The sequence below is a fragment of the Ammospiza caudacuta genome, chromosome 1 (genome assembly GCF_027887145.1).
Source record: "Ammospiza caudacuta isolate bAmmCau1 chromosome 1, bAmmCau1.pri, whole genome shotgun sequence".
Classification (NCBI taxonomy): Eukaryota; Metazoa; Chordata; class Aves; order Passeriformes; family Passerellidae; genus Ammospiza; species Ammospiza caudacuta.
In genome coordinates, this window is record NC_080593.1 from 77,678,046 (window position 1) to 77,690,687 (window position 12,642).

The following is a 12,642-nucleotide window of genomic DNA, read 5'->3' on the forward strand; positions in this document are numbered from 1 at the left end:
AGTCTTTTTGCCTTTAAGAATCATGCTATTGTGCTCCACTGCAATGCAATAATTTGGCAACTGCCAGAAGGCTGAAAGAACTAGAGACAAAGAAAAATCAGGAGAGGATAATCTTGCACAGTACAAGTATGGTGACAGATAAGGAAAAAATATTAGAATATCATTTACAGCTGTTTGATTGAAGGCCATTATTCATTTAGCTTAAGTCCTTGGATACCAACATGGGTTATTTCTTAATGGTTGTTTTGCTGATAAGAAGTAATGATGGTTTTTATGTGCTATTCCTATCAGACCTGAAAAGCTTTCTGGTAAATGATGGTGTAAACTTCAAGAGTGGAGAAACAACAACAAAAAAACCTCTTTTTAAGTGAAAAACAAACAAAAAAGCACCTAACATCTTCGTAAGTAAAAATCAAACAGCTTTTGAGCCTTAAAAACTAAAACTAATCTAATCACGTCAGAGGAACTGTAAATGTGTGCTGCATTTCAGTCAATATGACTGATTACCTGTCACTTACTCAGCTCTTATTTCTTCCCACTGTGTGCTTTGGAACCATCTTTGTTTTAGAAACTCAGAGGCAGTGTGTATGAATTGTTAGCTAACCTCTGCCTCATTTTCCTGAATGATTTTGGGACTATGCAATTAGCCCTGTCAGTTATTTCAGCTTAAAAGCTTCAACAGCATCATCACTCATTTATTTTTATCATCCTCACTGATGCCACTCAACATAGAAGAAAAATTCCTAACCAAGCAATAAAACAATATTTATTGCTACCAGCTTTCCTATACATGAAAATATCCTGACTTGCATGCAATATATGTGACTAAAATCAGCAAAGTGGGGAGCTAGTTTCAGAGTCCAGTTTATACTGCAGTATGAGGAAAATCAGGGCTTTCTCCTTTAGTACATCCCAAAAGACAGAAACAAACTCAGAAAACCCATTTAAAAGAGATTTATGCAAGTAGAAGAAAGATTTTTGTTGGCAGAGAAGTCACATCAACAAAATTTGACAGAACTGTTTGAGCAGCGTAACCAGCTGCTGCATAAGTTTGCCTGAAGTGCTTGTTCCATCATTCCTGGAAGCTGAAGAGAACAAGGTTTTCAGGACCTTTCGGAGTAAAAGGCTATTACTCAGGCCTGTTTCAATATATCTCTATAGCAAATGGAGGCACTAGTGTATACAGGCAAAATGGACAATAAAAAGTGAATAATGCTAAACTGTCACAGCAAGTCCACAGCAAGAAGTAATGTCTGCTGGAAACAGAAAAATGAAAATCTACAAAGCTGTCTTTCTATCTCATTTGATGGATAGCATATATTGATCATTTCAAATGTCCTCCCTACAAAGACTGCGCCTTTCTGAGTTCAAGAAGCATTTGGACAACACTCTCAGGCACATGGTGTGTGGCTCTCAGGGAGTCCTGTGCAGGGTCAGGCGTTGCAGTCAGGGCTCCTGTTGGGTATCTTCCAGCTCAACATATTTGGTGATTCCAGGATTCTCTTATTTGAGGGTGGGGAGGAAGGGAATGAGGCTTTCATGCTATATATTATATTCTGTCAAAGTTTTTCTGCAAGCTGGGAGCAATATACATGATTTGTTTTCATTTATTTTATTCTGAAAGGAAGTTGTCACAGTAGAACAGTTAACAGCTTCCATGTGCTGTGAAGATAATATCACAGGAGGACAAGGGCACTGTAATTACATACTATGTCTTCAGAAATATGACTCTTGCAAGGTTGAAGACTGCTTCAGAGTTTCAAATTAGTCTGGATGACCCCATCTTTATTGTTGTTGGATTTCTGGAAATGATGAAATGCCAAGTCATTGAAAATAACTGATAAAAACCTAAACAATGAGAAATTAGTAATTTAGTCTTTCTTTCACTCCATCTAAGTCCCATATGCATTTCAGCCAGGTGCAGTATTTTATAGGGAAATGTCTCTTTTAATGAATCTGAGTGATCTTCAGATCACTAAAAAGAGATCAAGCTGTCAAAGATGGAAAAATCTATGATCATACACTCTTCCATTTTATTTTCACTAAAATTGTGTCTGTAAACAGCAATGGCTGCAGCAATGATTTCTGTAATCCGATATAAGAGCCTGTAAAGGACTGGGACATCAGGGCTAGGACTATGTTGTGGAAACTTAATATAGGATTCAAGTGCAGATAAAGGCCTTTTGGTCTCTTTTCTTCATAATTTGCATAGCAGAAACCCATTAATACACGTGTTTGTAAATGGCTTTAAATAATAGGAGGATTTCTGACTGTATCATGAATAGCATGTCAAAATTTTATTCTTCAGTCAGAATCACTGAAGTACATCTGAGACATAGCTGAGAATATCTTGTCATGACACCATTTTATGTCATAATAATCCTTTCCCGCTGTTAGAAAGACACTAAGAACACTTCCTTTAGTATGTTCCTTTGGAAAGAAAAATAGTGAAATGATAATTGCTCAGTCTTTAATAGTTCAGTCAATGGGTAGTACAAACCTATACACTGTGATGTCCAGAAGTAAATGCTGGCACAAGCTGACTTTACTCATGGGGATTTTCTCTAAGAAAAAAGGCAAATTTTGCCTTCTGGTATACTTTGCATATTGTTGGCCAGAGGGCGGAAGCAAACAGAAGGGATTTTTTCAGAGGCAATCAAACAGGACAATTATAGAGGTACCATAGCTCAAATTACTAGCTCACAAAACAGTAAGCCCGCTCCTAATCCAGCAGTGCTAATGTAATTTTGTTCCTCACCTGAAAATATTGTGAAGCTGAAAAGCTGGCACAGCATGCACTGTAAGGAGCTAACGACAGGGAACATTGTCTGCTGTTTAATTCAGCAGCTGAATGTGAAAGTCATCTGTCCTGCTGTCACATAATATACAGCTTTTCAAAGCCTCATTTTGTGATGTGTGGCTGAACCACTGCTGGGTGGAAATCTCTGAGAGATCCCCCTAATGTGCCTCCCAAGAGTCACAGGAGACTGTCCTGCTATGCTGTTGAAAAAGAGGTGCAAATTTCCGCCCACATGTCACACGTAGCAGAACCGAGCGGCCACTGCCGATGTTTTCTGAAGGGGCTGCTCTGTGAGAGCTGTGGAACATTGACCCGGGAAAACAAGATGGACCGAGGGAAATAAAATGATGGGGCTAGCTTTGTTGAGAGACAGGATGAAGTGAAACAAACATCCTGGGCTCAAAACCAGCTCCAAATGTAGCCAGCAGTTTTGACAGCAGAGACTGCTGCATGAAGAAAGGTGAGCTCTGCCTGCCCACTGTAAACACTGATCATGGAGGTGCTCACTGGCAGCTGAGCAAAGTAACAACTTGTTATAGATGGATAATGAGATGGTTGGCTCTCACAATTAAAGGATAACTATGGTGTGAATATTAATAAAAGCTTTATGGATGTATAGTTATGTAGTTGTAGTTTAGATGCCCTCTGTTCTCCCCATAGTTCCCTTTTCACCCCCTGTGTTGTGACCATCAGACAGCCGGGGTTGTCTAGGACAGGTAGAAAGAAGGTGTGCACATGTGTCCCTTGCATGGGGCAGCTGGGAATGGAAAAGCTTAGGGTGTTGCTTAGGGGGTGCAGCATGGCAACACCTGACCTCCAATCAAGTTACAAGAAAGCATTCTCCACCCATAAATGGCAAAGAAGAGCTGACTGACAGACCTTAGGAAGGGCCAGGGCTGCAACCCTGCATGCAACCCCCCATGGGTATAAAAGACTGAGCATCCATCTTGAAGATGAACTGGCCATGTGGTATGCACAAGGGGCAGTTCCCAGTGCTGCAGCTTTTTCCTGATGTAGTCCTTCACTGTATTTTTTGTTAAGGTTTAATAAACCTTTTTTAAATTTTCAAAGTGAGCAGTTGTTTCTCACAAACTCCTGTGAGAGGCGCAGCTAAACAAGGAATACAGACACTTCAGGAGCAGTGAAATAGGTCAGGGCACCATGTTACAAGCCCAGGCCTGCTGCTACTGCTGTTGCTAAAATCAAGGCTGCCACAAAGCACTTTGGACTTTTACATTTAGCTCTATTATGTCTAGCATTTTCCAACATGGTTGTTCACCTAAATGAAACCATTTTCTCCTTACATGTCAGCAGCAATACTTATTTTAAAAGTGTGTGATATTTTTTGTGGTTTGTTTTCATTTTTTTATTATAGCTTGTAGTAAATAATCTGAAAGCAAGAGTGTTCTAAGCTAAAAATTGTTTAGCTCTGAAATTTTTGTAAGAGCACCCTCTGGTGGTTCATGCCTGAACAATACTCTATATCTCCTTCCGAAAGGAGTTGCACACTTATTTATAGTATTGAATTTTAAAGAAATGGGTGAAAACTTTTTCCACTGAATTCTTCCTTTCAATCAATGTGAAAGTCATAAATATATTTAAAAAAAAACCACAAAACAAAATAAAAACAAGCAAAATCAAATTAAAATCAAAACAAGAAATAAAACAAACGGAGGAAAGTGTTTAAAAACATGTACTATCTAATTGTACTATTGTCTATAAGTTCAATTTAATTCAAGAGAGTCAATCACATGTGAAAAGTTAGAGATAGAAATATAGATATCTATCTCAAGATATATAAATGCTAATTTACAGTTACAATGGACAAAATCTAGAATCTAGGGGAAGTCAATAGATAAAACAGGAATATATTTTTCAAAACCTTTGGTGTTTTCATCTTCTAATTTTAATTAGATTACTTAGATCTTTTTTTTTTCTCAGGCTCTATGATTTTAATCAGAAATATCTGTTTTAATTACCAAGAAATCCCAAGAATGACTGTCTACCACTTTGTCACAGGTATCTTCCATTTGAAAGTACCTGAGACCTCTCACGTTGGTTCTGCTATTGGACGGATCAGAGCTGTGGACCCTGATTTTGGGAAAAACGCAGAAATTGAGTACAACATAGTTCCAGGAGATGGAGGAAACTTGTTTGACATCACGACAGATGAGTACACCCAGGAAGGAGTCATTAAACTGAAAAAGGTATGTGGCACCAATGGGTGGATGTGCCTATGACTCAAGTGGTAAACCAGGTAAGGGAATGAAACATTTTGCACTTTCATGCCATAAATAGCTCACAGTAGTAGTGCTACATAAGTAGTTTATATGTCCATTTGAATCCACGGTTGTGATCTTCATTTTAAAAGGCATTGCAGTTTAGACTTTCATTTCACATACAATTAGGTGTGATGTTTCATAAATAATGTCATGGTGAAGAAGTTATTCTAATCTCTGTCCAGAAAGTACAATTTCTCTTGCTTGGGAAGTTTTCTACCTAAAACCATGAAAAAACATTTTTGTTCAGATCATAGAATGAAAGAGTTATATTTTATGTTACATGGAATGTAATATATTTTGACTTAGAGGCATTTTATTTTGAAAATTTTGACTTTGTGTTTGCTATTTTGATAATGAATATTGTTAAGTACTAAAGTGAACACAGTTTTTATTCAGGGTAGAAGAGTCCCAAATGGCAAATAGCCATGTACTACTTCCAAACTTGTGATAGTGTTCCAAGTAGCTCGTTATAAGATACTCTTGCAGGAAAACACACTACATCTCAGTCACTGATGTTGCTTTAGTACACTAGAACGAGTTCACAATTACTGAATTCATGGAATTTCAAAGATGGGAAGGGCACTTTTCATTTAGAATTTAGTGATTAAAGCACTCAGTAGGAGAAATCGACACAGGGAGTTTCACATTTTACCAGTTATTATTTTCTGAGCCAGGCATTTACATATACACCAATGATCAACTTGTTCAGTAGAAAGAAGTCTGAACCATGGGTCATTTTGGAAGGCACAGTTATGTTTTATACACAGCTCAGGCTTGTGGATGTAAATTTTGTAAAAAAACCAAATTATTAGCTGAACACTTTACAAGGGTCTGGGAAGGAAAGAGTTCTGGACATGTATATTAGGATAAGCTTTAGGAAAAGTAAAGCTTTAATTCTAAGAAAATTTAGAATGTTGCTGCTTAACTTTCCTTGCCTCTGACTATTGATCTATACTTGCATTATATCCATTCTAATAATGGAAGTCCTGGCTTCAACCTCCTGACCTGGGAAATAGTAAATTATCCATGGATGCATTAAAGAACAAGATGATGTCAAGTCACTGAATCTTCTTCTACTTTTAATGACATAAAATGGAAGCCACTATACTCACAGGAAGTAATTTGTCTATGAGACACAAACTCTTTGACATCCTAACACCCCCCTTCTTCTCTGACTAAAGGTTTGAGTGTTCTGTTTCCTCCTAATGGGAATTTGTAGACTTAGTTTCATTTAAAAACACCCTTCTGGTCACCTTTTTCCCTCCATGGAGATGACTCAAAAATGGGTCCATCTGGAGCTGTCAGGCTGAGCAGCTGCATACCCCTCCATATGCACTGCCAGTTGGAAAATGCAGTAAGTAGGAACCATTAAAAAATTATTATTTCATCATCAAGAGCAGGTTTTTGAACAGAATTCAGTTCTCCTTGTCCTAAGCCTCCTCTGTGCTTCCTTTTTTTTTTCATACACAACAATAGAATATTCCATACTTGTGGTTAAGTGTATTTATTACCCACTGCTGGTTATCCAGGTTGGCAGTGATGATGATAAGAAGGGTGCCAGGGTAATTAAAAAGGAAATTCAAGGCTCTGGGTCAATTGGTTGGTGAAAATCTGCTCAATTCCTTCTTACTGAAGGAACTGAGCAGAGCACTGCCTGAAGTCCTGATGAACACTGCAGCAGTGCAGGCAGCGCTCTGCTCAGTTCCTTCAGTAGCAGAGATGAATGATGAAAGGAACAGGAAAATCCATGCTACCAATAAGTGGTTTAAGGGCTCATGACATCCACACAATTTTGAGATTTTGATCATAGCGTAACTTTTAAAGCACCAGGACTGCTAAAGTCAGATGGACTCATGTTGCAGACATCTTTTATGAAAAACCCTTTCTTGGGATTTTTCCTTCTGAGAAGCTGCAGTTTCAGCAACAAAATGTAAACAATGGTTGTCTGCTGCTGTGGAATGCAACAGGTCCACCTGTGATTGGCCCGTCTTGGATGTTTATAATTAATGGCCAATCAAGGACAGAGCTATCTTGGACAGAGTCTGAGAGAGCTACCTTTGTTATAATTATTTTCTTTTCTATTCTATTCTTAGCTAGCCTTCTGAGGAAACCTTTCCTTCTAATTCTTTTTAGTATAGTTTTAATGTAATAGATATATATATCATAAAATAATAAATCAAGTCTTCTGATCATGGAGTCAACATTCTCGTCTCTCCCTTCACCTGAAAACCCCTGTGACCACCATCCCAGGGCTCCATCTATCTAACAAGGCCAAAAGGATTTTAGCCCATGGGTTGACTGATTGAGAAGCCTTTAAACTAGGTGTGAAGGGGGAAGGGGATGAAACCAGGCTCTTCAGAGATAAGCCTAAGGGTGGTAAGTCTGAGTCGAGGGTGAAATCAGTCCAGCTGAAGTGCATGTACACTAATGTTGGATAGGCAAGGAGCTGGAAGCCATGACACAGAAGGAAAGCTATGCCATAGTCACCATCACAGAAACATGATGGAATGACTCACACAACTGGGGCGCTGCAATGGATGGTCACAGGCTTTTCAAAGGGATGGGAGAGGAAGGAGAGGTGGTGGGATGACTCTGTGCATTAGGGAGTCTCTTGACAAGATAGAATTTGAGATCAATGGTGATGAGGTTGAGTGCCTAAGGGTAAGCATCTGGGGGAAAGCCAACAAGGCACACATCCTGGTGGGAGTCTGTTATAGGCCGCCCAGCCAGGATGAAGTGGTGGATAAATTATTCTGTGAGCAGCTGGAGGATGTTTGAAGATCACCAGGCAGGGGTGGGGCTCTGCTAGCTCTTCTGCTTACAGATAGAGATGGGTTGGTGGGAGATGTGGTGGTCAGAGGCTGTCTGGGGTACAGTGATCACAGAGTTTTCAATGTTTGATGAAACAAGGAGGGGTGTCAACAAAGCTCCACACTGGACTTCTGGAAGGCAAGCTTCTTCCTCTTCAGGATGCTGATCAGATAGTACCTTGGGAAACAGCCCTTAAAAACAAAGGGGTCCAGGAAGGAAAGATATGCCTCAAGAAAAAAATCTTGAAGGTGCAGGAGCAGGCCATCCCTGTGAGTCAAAAGACAAGCTACAGGAAAAAAAAGACCCAACAAAATGACCTGTCTGGACAGGGACTTTTGAAGAAACTAAGGAGAAAAAAGAGGCTATATAATCTTTGGAAAAGTGGGCAAGCAACTCAGGAAATGTTTAAGGATGTTATTAGGGCATGCAGAAAGAAAATTAGAGAGATGAAATAAAAAATAAAATTGACACAACCTGATTTGACCTTGTGAAATTATGCAAATATTTAAGTATGTATTGAAGTTTTTTTAAAAATGAAAGTGGGTAAATGAATAAGACCAACACATTCAATTAAGAATTATAAATAATAAACAGTGAAAGCTGCTAATAAAAACTGCTATATGCTTTAAAAACAGGTTAACAATTTCTTCTCTATTATAGCATATTCTGTAAGCATGTGCTGTAAGTGCTGCAGTAATTCAGTTCTGAGCCACTTCAAAACCATTTATAAAACTTGCTTTTATTTTCCCTGAAAAATTTCTTGCAGGCAGAAACTGTCCATCACTGCACAGATGCTTTTTGCTCTGTTATTATGCAGAAAAACATTGAGAGATTTCTATATCAAAATTGATAAAAAATGGAGCCTTCCTGGACTACCTTTATTTTTGGTGGAAAATACATTTGATGAGAAAAAAATTGCACAGAGTAAACTGTTCCTTTTAGCACACTAAGTGTGTTGACAGATGCAGAAGGCCATTCTCTGCTTCAGGGGTGCCATTCTCTGCTTTGGAAATTGGTAAGAACAGCTACAGCTAGACAAGTTGCAGATCTTGGATAATCTGTTTTGGTTGCTTGTTTATTTGGGGTTTTTTTTGTGCCATGATCCTATATAAGTCTGATTGCTGCTACTCTTGTGCTAATTACATGTATTAAAAATGAAATGGCTTTTCTTATGTTCTGCTAAATAAACCATCCAAATGCCATCTAGCACCAACGTGTGGTTAGTACTGTAATTTTTTTTTCTCCCAAAATAAAAAATAAAGGAAAATAATATCACTTGAAAAAAGGGGAGGGAAACTTGGCTTAAGGGTAGTGCTATATGCAGGTCTCTGTAGACAGTCAGAAATATTGCTATATTAGGAATAGAATTATCATTCCCTCCCTTGTCTAGTATTGTTTAATAAAGTATACTATATTTATACTATATATATACTATTTAATAAAGTATACTATAAAGTATACTATATATAAAATACTAAATTTGGTATTTAGATAGAATCTTCTATTGTACCTGAATCTTCAGCAAACTACAGTGGGTATAAGCTATAAGAAACATGGTGACAGAAGGGGCCATCTCCTTCATGCCAGAGTATATTGGCCTCAGATGCATGAGTTCCAGGCAAGGGACTGATTTTGAAATCTTTATTGAACATGCACAACAGTAAAGGAAAATAGAAGGTTCCAACCTTCTCTGAAAAGTTGTCACTAAATTTATTAAACCAAGGATGAGTTTATACAATAACCCCATTTTTGTGCAGAAGACTTCTAATTAGCTCAGCATGTGCTAATCCAGAAACTGAGTAGGGTTCAGGCACTGAACTTGTTCTGCTTGAAGACATTGCTTTACTAATTTGTGCAGTGTTTCATTGAAACCTTGGAAAACAACTCTTTCTAAGCTCCACCTGCTGTGATCCAACACTGCTCCATTACACTCGGTCAACTTCTCCACATGGTTCAGTGGAAATTCAGGGGACAAACACATCTTGTTTTCTGTAAGTTGTGCACCATGACTAAAACTCACTGATCAGATGGCAAAGCTGTGGCCATGAAATCTCAGCATGCCATAGCATTGCACAGTGAGAAACAGTAACTTTAGTGATGATAAAATAGAAGAAATTGTGAGACAATGAACAGAACCAGAAGCTGCAGGAAAGTATTAGGAGTGTGTGCTTGCTTTTAACCTCAGAAGGCACTTTTTAGAAGCCTTTAATGCATTCAGTAAATAGTGCTTTGACTGTGGGCTAAGTTCAGTTGTGTTGCCCATGGGACAGCCCAAGTACATAGCTCTGGGATGTTGCTGTAATGTAAGAGCAGTCTGAGAACACCTGTGCCACACAAGAGTGAGCATAAGGCATACTCCCAATGTCCTTCAGTGAGAACTGTGTTCAAGCCACTCCTTGTTTTACTACCAAAACTGTACAGATTTCTCATCATGAGCCACCCCACCCATTCTTTCTCCAAAGGCAGGGAATTAATTCTGCAAGTGTGAGCACAGGCACTGTATGCCCGTAATCATAACTCGTGGGTTTGTGGGAGTGCAAATATTGGTTGTGCATTTTGAGGACGAAGAGCAAGTGGTATTAAGTCCTTCAGTACAGGCAGAAATTAGTGAGCTGTGTGCAGATACAGTCACAAAGAACAACAGGAAAAGTAAGGAAGAGGAGACCTTCGGTCTTCGTAGTTTGTGGATAGAGCTGGTTGGTTTGGTTTCCCCTGGAAAAACAACACCTTCAAAAATGCGTGAGACAATTGAAAGCAGCAAACAACTGAACCCCTGACACTGGTCAGCTTCTCCCCTTCTCCAGATACAAATCAGACATATATTTTGGCCACTTGCCATCAAATCTCAAAATACTCACTACAGATCTCAGTTTTTATTGTGCTTTCTCAACTCTAACTAATGAATACTCCTGGTTGATCTAGAGCCTACTTTACAAAGCCTGCTCTGTAATACCACTTGTTTCCTTATGCTATTTAGAATCCAGTGTAGAAATCCAGTTACTGAAATTTAACTGCTCATCCGGAAGTTGTGTCAATGCACAACAAATTGCCTTATGCCAATATTTAACAAAATGCATAGGTGCTCAACCCATTCCAAGGGGAAATTTTTTCCAGCTTTTGAGGGCAGCACATATGACCCAGAGGTATTCTGCAATTGCACAATGCTAGTATGAAGTCAAGCCTAAGTTATTATGCACTTCCTGTCAACCCAGTCCTACTATCCGTAACTATCCATATGTCCTGGGATTTAAAATCTCATCCAAAAATACAGCTTTTCCATCATTTTAGGTGAAAGTATCTATCAGAAACAATACTTTCTTATGTGAGAGAGTATTTCTTATGTGTAGATATCTATGGATAAAAAGCAGAAATTTCTGGAGTTTCCAGTCCTGTCGCTTTGTGAAGCAGAACAAACTGACAGGGTAATTCTTTTTTCCCCCTTTGTTGTGCTTATCATTAGAATTCATTATATCTTTTGGACCATTTTTTTCCTTTCAGTTCTTTAATTATTTCTCTCTTTCCCACTATAGCAGCATTTCTTAACTTCTGCCTTGAATGTTGAAAACAGCGATATTTCAAAATATGTTTATTTCTAAAACAGACCTGTTTTTGTGCTGTCCTAGTCATACTAAATAAGTCCATTCATGGTGCTTACAGAGTTGCAAGGTAAAGTGATTTGTCAGTATGTATTTGATTTGGGGATTTGTAGAATGGCTTTGCTGTACACAGGTGTGTATATGCTGATAGCACTTTACTAGGCAACTATATAGAGCAGCTTGTAACCTCAACATAGGAAAAAGCAGATGAGGACAAGTTGAGGGGGCCCAATACATCTGTTCTGTCAGTGGTACGTAGGATATCAATTAGAAATACTGCAGTTCTTTAATAGTTCACAGTTAATAAGGCATCACCTTACTGTTGGCAAAAATACTGTTTACTGCACCAAAAAAAAAAATTGCAAAATAAAATCCTTATTCAAATTTACCTTCTGCATGTAATTACTTTTATAGATGGAATAAATATTTCTTTTGCTTATTAAAAAAAATCTATGAAGTAATTCCATTAAAATCTGATTAATTAAAAAAACATTTAAGGAACCTTATAGGACTGGTTTGGAGTTTTTTGTATGATGCAAGCATTCTACTGCGTTTGTTTCCTTAGCAGCATTCCAGATTGAAAATAAAAGTGGAACTGAGCGCTCTGAGACAGCTATTATATAACAGCAAGACACAGTGATGGGGTTGGTTTTTTGTTTGTTTGTTGGGTTTGTTTGGTCTTTGTTTTTTGGTTTAGTAACAAAAACTGGTACAATATTGTGTGGACCACTCATTAACTTGACAGATTTTAGTGATATCTACTAAAAATTAAAAATAATATAAAATGTTTTTTAAACCAAAAATCAAAAAAATCCAAAAAGTTTTGCCTGAGACCTAAGCAGACATTCCATTCTACTGTTTTCAGGCAGACTCTTGACAATTCAGAGAAATGCCGAAATCTTAAAATGTCAATGCTATCTATATGACTTAACTGTTCAAATATGGGAAAACCAGAACTGATCAGGAGATTGTAGCATGCAATCCCCATACACACAAGACAATAAATCTGTACTCTTGTTACGTGGTATGTGTTGTATAAAGTATTTTTCTATTTAAGTTCTAGGTTTACCACTTGCAGCATTTCCCAATTCTCCATACATTTCAGCTGTGGTTTAGCCTCACTTAGGCAAAAGGTCAATTTCTGCTATTTTGT

General features: G+C 38.1%; 1 protein-coding gene across 2 annotated transcripts in view; it reads left to right on the forward strand.

Moving 5' to 3' along the window:
• The window catches only part of CDH12 (cadherin 12), a 153,513-nt gene that overhangs the window by 98,576 nt on the left and 42,295 nt on the right, over window positions 1–12,642 (forward strand). For both annotated transcript variants that reach the window (XM_058820897.1, XM_058820906.1), the window contains one exon: window positions 4,820–5,007. In XM_058820897.1, the coding sequence (XP_058676880.1) occupies window positions 4,820–5,007 (188 nt within the window). The remainder of the gene's footprint in view (window positions 1–4,819; window positions 5,008–12,642) is intronic.